Below are 12,977 nucleotides of genomic sequence, written 5' to 3'. Positions count from 1 at the left end.
GTGGCGCAGCGGTCTAAGGCACTGCATCTCAGGGGTTGAGGCATCACTTCAGAGGTGGAAGAATTGTTCACAGTTACTTTTCGTCAGCCAACAAGATGAGACGAACAACAAAAAGCAGCAGCCTATGTTCATCTACTATCCCCCATAGTACAAAAGTTGACATTTTCTATCGGTCAACTCGTCCTTCTGTGTGAGAAATAAATAATTCAAACGTAGTCTGGGACATTTGTGGGATGTGATGGATCTCAAATTAATACAACCACTATCGTCAACTAAACACATGTCTATGCAATGAGGCTGACTCAACCAATCAGAACGTTCAGCTTGATATATGATCAACTATCAGGCTATTTATTCACATTATTTCATTTAAGGGGCGGCAGGTGGTCTAGTGGTTAAGAGCGTTGGGCCAGTAACTGAAAGGTCGCTGGTTCGAATCCCCGAGACAACTTAGGTGGAAATGTGCCGATGTGCTCTTGAGCAAAGCACTTGATCCTAATTGCTCCTGTAAGTCGCTCTGGAAACGAGCATCTGCTAAATGACTAAAATGTTCCAAAATGCAATCAATTAGCGTGAAAACACCTTCCTCAAATGACCGCAAATGCAATTTATGCTTTATTATAATCATGATCATCATCATATAATTATGATCAACTATCAGGCTATTTATTCACATAAGTGGAGCAGTGTGCACACGCCACTAGGCTATAATAGCGAATGTTTCCGTAGCAGGAAAACACCATTATAAAAAAAAACTGACCACAAATAACTATGTATATAATGCTTTTATTATAAAGGTGCATTTTGCTACGGTGAAAATGATCTTCCCCAAACTGGAAACTGCTTACATATGCCAGTTACTCTGATCACATTGTAAAGGGGATTCATGTGCTTCATTTGATGAAGTTATTAGTCCCCCTTAGTTGTGATATATACCTTATCAGAACATATAGGCCTATGGGCTAGGCTACATGAGGTATGCAACTTCGATAAACAGTTTTAAAAAGGCATTGTTTCTTGCCTTACACTGGGGATCATTCACAGGTAATAGGCTAATATTGTCACTATCAGACTATTCTTCATTTAATCTGGTTGAAATAATATATGTGTGAAATTAGTTTTGATTTAGAATGGACCATTATCATTCACCTGTCTCGAAACGGGAGAAAATACACTTCATTTTTATGCCGACACTATGAGTCGGGACCAGAACACCCGCCAAATGAGGGTAGATTTTGTCATTTGCGGGTAATGTCTATTTCACAAGCCACATTGGCGTGTGGTCACACAGTCAAATTGACCCGAAATGTTAAGTGTCACTTTGTCCTTGTGTTTCTTGGTCAGTTATATCATTTAGTTTGATGTTAGTTTGAGTTTGCTGTAACTTTCTGCTTCTTGTGAAGAGCATTCTGAAATTTTCTTTTTCCCCTCACAGACAAGGAAGTGCCCAGTTACCACGGTAACGGCACATCCCTTTAAAAATGGGCGGCTGAACATTTTCGACTGGAGACCTTTTTAAGGGTGCACTGTGCTTGATTGAGCATAGATCATTCCAGAAACATTTTATTCATGGCCTTTAAGTCATTTCATTCATTCATAAATTAATTGAAATACTTGGAATTGATCGCCCAGATTTGTTTGTGTGCTTCTACTTGTCTACTTAGGAACACACCGTGTTCTCCTCGTCAATGTAGAGCCCTGAGCTATAGTAGTTAATGAGCCGTATCACTCGTCTTTGTGGCACTTTGTTGATTAGTGATGTTCTGTTCCTGAATGCTGATTGGCTGACAGCCGTGGTATATCAGACCGTATACCACAGGTATGACAAAACATGTATTTTTATCTGCTCTAATTACGTTGGTAAACAATTTATAATGGCAAGAAGGCACCTCAGGGGTTTGTGGTATATGGCCAACATACCAGGCTAAGGGCTGTGTCTAGGTACTCCACGTTGCGACATGCTTAAGAACAGGCCTTGGGATATTGGCCATGTACCACAACCCCTCGGGCCTTATTGCTTAAATACATTGGTTTAAAAAACACAGGTCGCAAAAATTAAACCACATTGCTTCTTAATAGTTACATATTTATCAGGTTGTGTGTGTGTGTGTGTGTGTGTGTGTGTGTGTGTGTGTGTGTGTGTGTGTGTGTGTGTGTGTGTGTGTGTGTGTGTGTGTGTGTGTGTGTGTGTGTGTGTGTGTGTGTGTGTGTGTGTGTGTGTGTGTGTGTGTGTGTGTGTGAGATTCAGCTTTTTAGTATGAACTGTCTCTCTCTCTCTTCCCCTCTCCCAGGCCTTACCCCAACGTGACAGAGTTTGATGGCCAGGATGCGTGTGGTTCCAACTGGGTGATCATTGACCTGGACCCCCCAGCCCGGGCAACAGACGGAAACGCACAACAGGAGCCAGGTAATGTTTTATTCTCTCCTGTCTTACTACTGTATTGGTAAGGATAGACACTGTTGAAAACATGGGAGGGAGGGAAGGAGGGTGGGGTGTTGCACTCAATATTGTCCGTGCTGCAACACATAACAATACTAATAATGAAACCTAATGACTTTATTGTCCATATGGTGAAATGTAGTTTACAGCTCTTTGCACACATTAAAACGTATCATATCATATACACTGTAGTTGTACGGTAGGAACAACAAGTGTTGGGCTCAATATTGTCCGTGCTGAAACACATAGCTAACAATACTATTGTTCCTTCCAGGTACCCTGATCTTGGCTTTGAAGCCCTGGACGCAGTACGCCATCATGGTCAAGACCCAGCTCTCTGCCTCTGATGAACACCAGGTCCTCGGGGCCAAGAGCAAGATCACCTACGTCAGGACAGATGCCACCAGTAAGACCTTCCTTCGAGATATAACTGATCCCATCTCCTGTTTCATTAGCTCGAGGCAGCTAGATGTACTGTACCCCCCCCCCCCCCCCCCTCCCCGGACAAGACGCTAGTCTATCGCAGGGCCTTCCCTCCAATCCATGTCCTTAATGCTGAGTTCCAAGCAGAGAGGCATCGGGTTTCATTTTGTTATGACTCGACCAGCGATCCCCAACCTTCTAACCACGAGGCCGCCGCTCTAACCACAAGGCCGCCGAGTTCTCAGTTCTTTATTAATTCATGTCTGTCTATTTAGTGATCTTAAGCCTACCCCTCCCCCAAACCCCTAATCAAGACAATAGGTGAGTGGCCAATCCAACCAGTCAGTCAGCTCGTAGGTTAGGTTCTCCAGGGTTGAGGGTGGGATTTGAAAACCCAGGCTTGGGATAAGTGGTCTAAGAGCTACAATTTACGGTAGATTGGCTCTTGTCCTCTGCCTCAGCTTTTAGCTGTTGAGGTGTGTCAAAGCTTAAGATATAAGAACAAGGAAGAGGAAGCTGATGATGAGCTAAGAGTACGGCCTGTACCTCCCTGCCTCATTGTTTCTCTGTCTTGTGCCAAATGGCTGAAGTCACTAGTTACTCAAGCAGAGCTCAGAAATCTTCTGTCACCCTGCGTGTGTGTGTTACCCTGCGTGTGTGTGTCACCCTGCGTGTGTGTGTCATCCTGTGAGTGTGTGTGTGTCACCCAGCGTGTGTGTGTCTCCGGTGGACAAACCGGTTTTGGTTTCATCAACAACAGGTGTCTGTTGTGTCATCTCCTTCCTGATAAACCACATCACAGTGTGTTAATAATAATCATATTATTATAGTGTTATTACAGTGTAGCCGCATGACATGCAGCCTCACACCTGGCACAGCACTGGCTGGCATGATGCGTTGGCTGGGACACCACCATCAGAGCCCGGCGGGCAGGGAGGCGGGAAGGAGGGAAGTAAACGGTCGTTTACTGTAGTTTTAGTTTCACCCTCCTTGTCTCTAGACAGGTCCCAGATCTAGAGTTTCACCCTCCTTGTCTCTAGACTGGTCCCAGATATAGAGTTTCACCCTCCTTGTCTCTAGACTGGTCCCAGATATAGAGTTTCACCCTCCTTGTCTCTAGACAGGTCCCACATCTAGAGTTTCACCCTCCTTGTCTCTAGACAGGTCCCAGATCTAGAGTTTCACCCTCCTTGTCTCTAGACAGGTCCCAGATCTAGAGTTTCACCCTCCTTGTCTCTAGACAGGTCCCAGATCTAGAGTTTCACCCTCCTTGTCTCTAGACAGGTCCCAGATCTAGAGTTTCACCCTCCTTGTCTCTAGACTGGTCCCAGATCTAGAGTTTCACCCTCCTTGTCTCTAGACTGGTCCCAGATCTAGAGTTTCACCCTCCTTGTCTCTAGACTGGTCCCAGATCTAGAGTTTCACCCTCCTTGTCTCTAGACTGGTCCCAGATCTAGAGTTTCACCCTCCTTGTCTCTAGACTGGTCCCAGATCTAGAGTTTCACCCTCCTTGTCTCTAGACTTGTCCCAGATCTAGAGTTTCACCCTCCTTGTCTCTAGACAGGTCCCAGATCTAGAGTTTCACCCTCCTTGTCTCTAGACAGGTCCCAGATCTAGAGTTTCACCCTCCTTGTCTCTAGACTGGTCCCAGATATAGAGTTTCACCCTCCTTGTCTCTAGACAGGTCCCAGATCTATTTATTCTAGTCCTTGTCTCTTTGTCAAGCCATGTTGGCTGGCATCCAGGCTACATCGTCTACCTCCTGTCAGGGTTATGTTCCAGTGTTTCCCCTACATCGTGGCTGCCACTCCAATAACAAATATAAATGCCACTTCAGTCAGTGTAGATGAAGGGAAGGAGACAGGTTAAAGACAGATTTTTATGCCATGAGACATGGACATGAATTGTGTACACTACATTAACAAAAGTATGTGGACACCTGCTCGTTGAACATCTCATTCCAAAATCATGGGTGTTAATATGGAGTTGGTGCCCCATTTGCTGCTATAACAGCCTCCACTCTTCTGGGAAGGCTTTCCACTAGATGTTGGACCATTGCTGCAGGGACTTGCTTCCTTTCAGCCACAAGAGTATTAGTGAGGTCAGGCACTGATGTTGGGCGATAAGGCCTGGCTCACAGTCGGCATTCCAATTCATCCCAAATGTGTTCGATGGAGTTGAGGTCAGGGCTCTGTGATGGCTAGTGAAGTTCTTCCACACCGATCTCGACAAACCATTTCCGTATGGACTTTGTGCACAGGGGCATTGTCATGCTGAAACAGGAAAGGTCCTTTCCCCAAACTGTTACCACAATGTTGGGAGCAGAGAATCATCTACAATGTAGAGCTTTCCACCACTCCAGCCGACGCTTGGCATGGCGCATGGTGATCTTAGGCTTGTGTGAGGCTGCTCGGCCATGGAAACCCATTTCATGAAGCTCCCGACGAAGAGTTAATGTGCTGACGTCGCTTCCAGAAGCAGTTTGGAACTCGGTAGTGAGTGTCGCCTCCCCGCCGACCGGGCACTGATGGTGATGTGCCAGCCAATACATCATTCCAGCCACTGCGGTCCGTTCTGTGAGCTGGTGTGGCCTACCACTTTGCGGCTGAACCGTTGTTGCTCATAGACGTTTCCACTTCACAATAACAGCACTTACAGTTGACCAGGGCAGTTCTAATAGGATGGAAAATTTCCGAACTAATTTGTTGGAACCGTGGCATCCAATGGCGGTGCCATGCTGAAAGTCGGTGAGCTCTTCAGTAAGGCCATTCTACTGCCAGTGTTTGTCTGTGGAGAATGCATGGCTGTGTGCTCAATTTTATACACCTGTCAGAAACGGGTGTGGCTGAAATGGCCAAATCCACTAATTTGAAGGGGTGTCCACATACTTTTGTATATATAGTGTATCATCCAGGACAATGAAGCCTGCTACTGTGTCTGTCTCCTAGTCAGTCGGTCTCCCTGGGCTATTCATCTGTGATCTTACTTTATTCCTCCTTGTCTCACAGCTGATATCAAATCAAATGTATTTATATAGCCCTTCTTACATCAGCTGATATATCAAAGTGCTGTACAGAAACCCAGCCTAAAACCCCAAACAGCAAGCAATGCAGGTGTAGAAGCACGGTGGCTAGGAAAAACTCCCTAGAAAGGCCGAAACCTAGGAAGAAACCTAGAGAGGAACCAGGCTATGAGGGGTGGCCAGTCCTCTTCTGGCTGTGCCAGGTGGTGATTATAACAGAACAAGATGTTTAAATGTTCATAAATGACCAGCATGGTAAAATAATAATAATCACAGTAGTTGTAGAGGGTGCAACAGATCAGCACCTCAGGAGTAAATGTCAGTTGGCTTTTCATAGCCGATCATTAAGAGTGTCTCTACCGCTCCTGCTGTCTCTAGAGAGTTGAAAACAGCAGGTCTGGGACAGGTAGCACGTCCGGTGAACAGGTCAGGGTTCCATAGCCACAGGCAGAACAGTTGAAACTGGAGCAGCAGCACGGCCAGTTGGACTGGGGACAGCAAGGAGTCATCATGCCAGGTAGTCCTGAGGCATGGTCCTAGGGCTCAGGTCCCCCCAGAGAAGCGAGAGAGAAAGAGAGAATTAGAGAGAGCATACTTAAATTCACACAGGACACCGAATGAGACAGGAGAAGTACTCCAGATATAACAGACTGATACATTCTACAGTTAAACTTACTGCTAGTCTTATCTTTTGATCAGTCTGGATATGTTTTGAGTTCAGTTATTCTGCATTCTGTGATCTGCTGACCTGAACAAGAAGAAGAATAAAGGTATGATTAACCCCTGGTATCCCCGTCCTCCCCTAGAGCCCTCGGTGCCCCTGGACCCCATCTCCTCCTCCAACTCTTCCTCTCAGATCCTCCTGAAGTGGAAACCTCCCACGGATCCCAACGGGAACATCACTCACTACCTGGTGTACTGTCAGCAGCAGCCCGAGGCCAGCGAACTCTACAAGTTCGATTACTGTCAGAAAGGTGAGTCTTTTCTGTGTGTGAACACTTCTATTCTATTTTATTCTGCTGTTATATTTTGTTTTACTGTTCTGTTTTACTGTTCTGTTTTACTGTTCTGTTCTATTCTGCTGTTCTATTCTGCTGTTCTATTCTGCTGTTCTATTCTGCTGTTCTATTCTGCTGTTCTATTCTGCTGTTCTATTCTGCTGTTCTATTCTGCTGTTCTATTCTGCTGTTCTATTCAGCTGTTCTATTCTGCTGTTCTATTCTGCTGTTCTATTCCGCTGTTCTATTCCGCTGTTCTATTCCGCTGTTCTATTCTGCTGTTCTATTCTGCTGTTCAATTCCGCTGTTCAATTCCGCTGTTCTATTCTGCTGTTCTATTCTGCTGTTCTATTCTGCTGTTCTATTCTGCTGTTCTATTCTGCTGTTCAATTCCGCTGTTCAATTCCGCTGTTCTATTCTGCTGTTCTATTCTGCTGTTCTATTCTGCTGTTCTATTCTGCTGTTCTATTCTGCTGTTCTATTCTGCTGTTCTATTCTGCTGTTCTATTCTGCTGTTCTATTCTGCTGTTCTATTCTGCTGTTCAATTCCGCTGTTCTATTCTGCTGTTCTATTCTGCTGTTCTATTCTGCTGTTCTATTCTGCTGTTCTATTCCGCTGTTCTATTCTGCTGTTCTATTCTGCTGTTCTATTCTGCTGTTCTATTCTGCTGTTCTATTCTGCTGTTCTATTCTGCTGTTCTATTCTGCTGTTCAATTCTGCTGTTCAATTCCTCTGTTCTATTCTGCTGTTCAATTCTGCTGTTCTATTCAGCTGTTCTATTCTGCTGTTCTATTCTGTTCTACTCTTCTGTTCTTCTGTTCTGTTTTACTGTTCTATTCTGTTCTACTGTTCTGTTCTTCTGTTCTGTTTTACTGTTCTATTCTGTTCTACTCTTCTCTCGGGTTCATACAGATGATATAGTTATGTGACTATAATTAGTTAACTTCCAGAAAGGTGAGTGTGAAAGGGTCTTTCTCCAGTGATGGAAAATGTGTACAGTACAGTACCGCAATCAAATGTATGTTATTTTATAGTTGTTTTTTCCTATCTAGTTAACTTAAGCTAGCGCTAGTCGGCTGTACCTCCAACAAAACTCTCGTTCTCCAGCTTATCTTCGTTTAAAAAAAAGTTTTTTAAAAGTGTTATTAAGTTTTTCAATCAACCAACAAAACACATTCCACATTCACAGATGTGGCAAACAGGAATAATACAAAACAAACCAACTTGCAGCAGCACTATCAGCGTTCCTATTAGCTATTTCCAGCCTTAGCTGAGACGACGAGCAAAGAATGAGTTTTTACAGCACCTTACGCAACTTGTATCTTCTCATTTCCCTAATCACCCCGTTCACTCTCTCCAGTTTGAAATATAGTTGAGTAGTGGAGACCAGAGTCTATCAAACCTGGGCTGTCTCTTGCTGAGGTCATAACTGAGCTTTTCAAGAGGAAGAAAGTCAACAGTCTGGTCAATCCCTATTTTAAATGTGGGAGAAGAATTAGAAGTCCACAGTAGAAGAATACATTTCTTAGCAATGTTTCTGATAGTCATGAACACTTTTTCTCTGTCAGGATCAAGAACAAAGTCCTGCTGGGCATTAAGAAGATAGAGACATGTGGTCGTATCAAACTGTACAGCTAGTATTTTGTGTGCAGCAGTATGTATAGATTGCCAAAACCTGGTCATCTCTCTACAACTCCAAATTACATGCATAAAAGAAACGTCCCGTTGTCAGGACTTTGTCTTTCAAAGATAATTCGTAAAAATCTAAATAACTTCACAGATCTTCAATGTAAAGGGTTTAAACACTGTTTCCCAGGCTTGTTCAATGAACCATAAACAATTAATGAACATGAACCTGTGGAACGGTCGTTAAGATACTAACAGCTTACAGACGGTAGGCAATTAAGGTCACAGTTATGAAAACTTAGGACACTAAAGAGGCCTTTCTACTGACTCTGAAAAACACTGAAAGGAAGATGCCCATGGTCCCTGCTCATCTGCGTGAACGTGGCTTATACCCTGCCCACACCGCTCGCGTTTCGTGCGTAAGTGTTGCAAAATACATTTCGAAATCTATGTTATTCAATCATTGCACCCACACTGCTCGCTCGCATCAATGAGCCAAGGGCTAAAATAGAACTCCTTTCTATTTCTGACGTAGATCGCGGTGCAAGTCCTGCCTCTCCCATCTCCTCATTGGTTTATAGAAGCAGGTACCCACGGGCCAACTCCTCATTGGTTATACCCACGTGGGTGATTAAAAGACGAACTGTGTTGCCGGTCGTCGTGATAATACTATGAAAGTTTAGATGCCAATCACCATATAAGTTCAAAGAGGAAAAAGCCTTTGGAGGAGAGATGACTAGAAACGATTTGGTTGACCGTTTTATGTGTGGGTTAATTGTAGGAGTAGAGGACCTTGTGCATTTCAGGTCAAATAACAACTCAATGTTTATATCCCAGGACAAATTAGCTAGCAACAGCAAGCTAGCTAAATAGGACAAATTAGCTAGCAAGTGCAAGCTAACCTGCTAAATTACCATAAATGTTTAATGCTTTTCGACCTGTCCCCAAATTAATGTAATTGGTTCAGAATTTGTTTTGATACTTTAACCTGCGTGCGTGTCGTGATCGCGTTGGGTGTAGGGGGACAAAATACATTGATGCACGATGGCGCACGTGCGCAGCCGGTTTGGGTTCCGTGTTAGGCATGCTGCAAGGAGGCATGAGGACTGCAGATGTGACCAGGGCAATCAATTGCAATGTCTGTACTGTGAGACACCTAAGACAGCGCTACAGGGAGACAGGACGGACAACTGATCGTCCTCGGCGTGGCAGACGTGTAACGTGTAACACTTGCACAGGATTGGTACATCCGAACATCACACATGCGGGACAAGTACGGGATGGCAACAACAACTGCCCGAGTTACACCAGGAACGCACAATCCCTCCATCAGTGCTCAGACTGTCTGCAGTAGGCTGAGAGATGCTGGACTGAGGGCTTGTGGGCCTGTTGTAAGGCAGGTCCTCACCAGACACCACCGGCAACAATGTCGCCTATGGGCACAAAACCACCTTCGCTGGACCAGACAGGACTGTCAAAAAGTGCTCTTCACTGACGAGTTGCGGTTATGTCTCACCAGGGGTGATGGTCGGATTTGTGTTTATCGTTGAAGGACTGAGCATTACACTGAGGCCTGTACTCTGGAGTGGGATCGATTTGGAGGTGGAGTGTCCGTCATGGTCTGGGGTGGTGTGTCACAGCATCACCGGACTGAGCTTGTTGTCATTGCAAGCAATCAACGCTGTGCGTTACAGGGAAGACATCCTACTCCCTCATGTAGTGATTTCCGGCAAGACTGGAATGTCAGTGTTCTGCCATGGCCAGCAAAGAGCCCGGATCTCAGTCCCATTGAGCACGTCTGGGACCTGTTGGATCGGAGGGTGACGGCTAGATCCATTCCTCCCAGAAATGTCAGAGAACTTGCTTGGTGGAAGAGTGGGGTAACATCTCACAGCAAGAACTGGCAAATCTGGTGCAGTCCTTGAGGAGATTCACTGCAGTACTTAATGCAGCTGGTGGCCACACCAGATACGGACTGTTACTTTTGACCCTCGCTTTGTTCAGGGACACATTATTCCATTTCTGTTAGTCACATGTCTGTGGAACTTGTTCAGCTTCTGTCTCAGTTGTTGAATCTTGTTATATTCACACATTGTTATATTCACACACATTTAAACAATATTTACACAAGTTTGCTGAAAATAAACGCAGTTTACAGTGAGAGGACATTTATTTTTTTGCTGAGTTTAGTTTCCACTTTGAGGTGCATCTTCTCCAATCAGGAGAAATGTCTGTTCTTTCTATTTATTTATGTTGAACCTATATTCAATTAAGAGTTAAGTCAGTTAAGAACACATTCTTATTTTCAATGATGGCCTAGGAAAAGTGGGTTAACTGCCTTGTTCAGGGGCAGAACATCAGATTTTTACCTTGTCAGCTCGGGGATTCGATCTTGCAACCTTTCGGTTACTAGTCCAACACTCTGACCACTAGGCTACCCTGCCGCCCCAAAGTCTCACTGGGGTGTAATAAAATGTGTATAAACATTTGTAAGATTATTTAATTTTTACATTAGCAGAGGAGCAGTATACCTTGTAGCAAACATCCGCCCATAACTCTTCACTGATAGTCAGACAGAGGTCCTTTTCCCAGATTCTTTTCACCGTAGTAAAGGAGGAGCCCACGTTCTCAGAAAGGAGTCTAGAGATAAAGGAGATTTAGTCTTTGATGGATTGTGTTGAAGCAAGAAGTGTCTCAACTTCATTTAGCTGAGCTCTAAACCTCCCCTTGGAAGTGAATGAGGAAATGACTTGTCTAATTTGAAGATATTACAACAACAAACAAAAGCTCTTGAAAGGATTTCAGTATAGTTGTGTTGTGATGAAACATGTCTGAAAAGGTCCTGATCCCTAGTGTACGCCAGAGATTAAAGTTGGCATCCCTCCTTAGCAAGTCTGGGTTGTCTACTATAGGTGAGTGGCGTTCCTCAGGGCTTTTGGCTAGTCTGGGTTATATACTATAGGTGAGTGGCATCCCTCAGGGCTTTTGGCTAGTCTGGGTTATATACTATAGGTGAGTGGCATCCCTCAGGGCTTTTGGCTAGTCTGGGTTGTATACTATAGGTGAGTGGCGTTCCTCAGGGCTTTTGGCTAGTCTGGGTTGTATACTATAGGTGAGTGGCATCCCTCAGGGCTTTTGGCTAGTCTGGGTTGTATACTATAGGTGAGTGGCGTTCCTCAGGGCTTTTGGCTAGTCTGGGTTGTATACTATAGGTGAGTGGCATCCCTCAGGGCTTTTGGCTAGTCTGGGTTGTATACTATAGGTGAGTGGCATCCCTCAGGGCTTTTGGCTAGTCTGGGTTGTATACTATAGGTGAGTGGCATCCCTCAGGGCTTTTGGCTAGTCTGGGTTGTCTACTATAGGTGAGTGGCATCCCTCAGGGCTTTTGGCTAGTCTGGGTTGTATACTATAGGTGAGTGGCATCCCTCAGGGCTTTTGGCTAGTCTGGGTTGTGTACTATAGGTGAGTGGCATCCCTCAGGGCTTTTGGCTAGTCTGAGTTGTATACTATAGGTGAGTGGCATCCCTCAGGGCTTTTGGCTAGTCTGGGTTGTATACTATAGGAGAATGGCATCCCTCAGGGCTTTTGGCTCGTCTATAGGTGAGTGGCATCCCTCAGGGCTTTTGGCTAGTCTGGGTTGTATACTATAGGTGAGTGGCATCCCTCAGGGCTTTTGGCAAGTCTGGGTTGTATACTATAGGTGAGTGGCATCCCTCAGGGCTTTTGGCTAGTCTGGGTTGTATACTATAGGTGAGTGGCATCCCTCAGGGCTTTTGGCTAGTCTGGGTTGTATACTATAGGTGAGTGGCATGCCTCAGGGCTTTTGGCTAGTCTGGGTTGTATACTATAGGTGAGTGGCATCCCTCAGGGCTTTTGGCTAGTCTGGGTTATATACTATAGGTGAGTGGCATCCCTCAGGGCTTTTGGCTAGTCTGGGTTGTATACTATAGGTGAGTGGCATCCCTCAGGGCTTTTGGCTAGTCTGGGTTGTATACTATAGGTGAGTGGCATCCCTCAGGGCTTTTGGCTAGTCTGGGTTGTATACTATAGGTGAGTGGCATCCCTCAGGGCTTTTGGCTAGTCTGGGTTGTATACTATAGGTGAGTGGCATCCCTCAGGGCTTTTGGCTAGTCTGGGTTGTATACTATAGGTGAGTGGCATCCCTCAGGGCTTTTGGCTAGTCTGGGTTGTCTACTATAGGTGAGTGGCATCCCTCAGGGCTTTTGGCTAGTCTGGGTTGTATACTATAGGTGAGTGGCATCCCTCAGGGCTTTTGGCTAGTCTGGGTTGTATACTATAGGTGAGTGGCATCCCTCAGGGCTTTTGGCTAGTCTGGGTTGTATACTATAGGTGAGTGGCATCCCTCAGGGCTTTTGGCTAGTCTGGGTTGTATACTATAGGTGAGTGGCATCCCTCAGGGCTTTTGGCTAGTCTGGGTTGTATACTATAGGTGAGTGGCATCCCTCA

The 12,977-nt window shown here is 45.1% G+C and overlaps 1 protein-coding gene across 1 annotated transcript in view; it reads left to right on the top strand.

Annotated features, from left to right (window-relative positions):
- Positions 1-12,977, top strand: part of LOC124009618 (insulin receptor-like) — a 143,600-nt gene that overhangs the window by 101,111 nt on the left and 29,512 nt on the right. The window contains exons 10-12 of the mRNA XM_046321602.1: positions 2,292-2,407; positions 2,715-2,846; positions 6,692-6,859. Of these exons, the coding sequence (XP_046177558.1) occupies positions 2,292-2,407; positions 2,715-2,846; positions 6,692-6,859 (416 nt within the window). The remainder of the gene's footprint in view (positions 1-2,291; positions 2,408-2,714; positions 2,847-6,691; positions 6,860-12,977) is intronic.

The sequence above is a fragment of the Oncorhynchus gorbuscha genome, linkage group LG22, assembly GCF_021184085.1.
Source record: "Oncorhynchus gorbuscha isolate QuinsamMale2020 ecotype Even-year linkage group LG22, OgorEven_v1.0, whole genome shotgun sequence".
Lineage (NCBI taxonomy): Eukaryota > Metazoa > Chordata > Actinopteri > Salmoniformes > Salmonidae > Oncorhynchus > Oncorhynchus gorbuscha.
The sequence above is the reverse complement of the archived record's forward strand: the minus strand, read 5'-3'. Positions and strand labels throughout refer to the sequence as shown.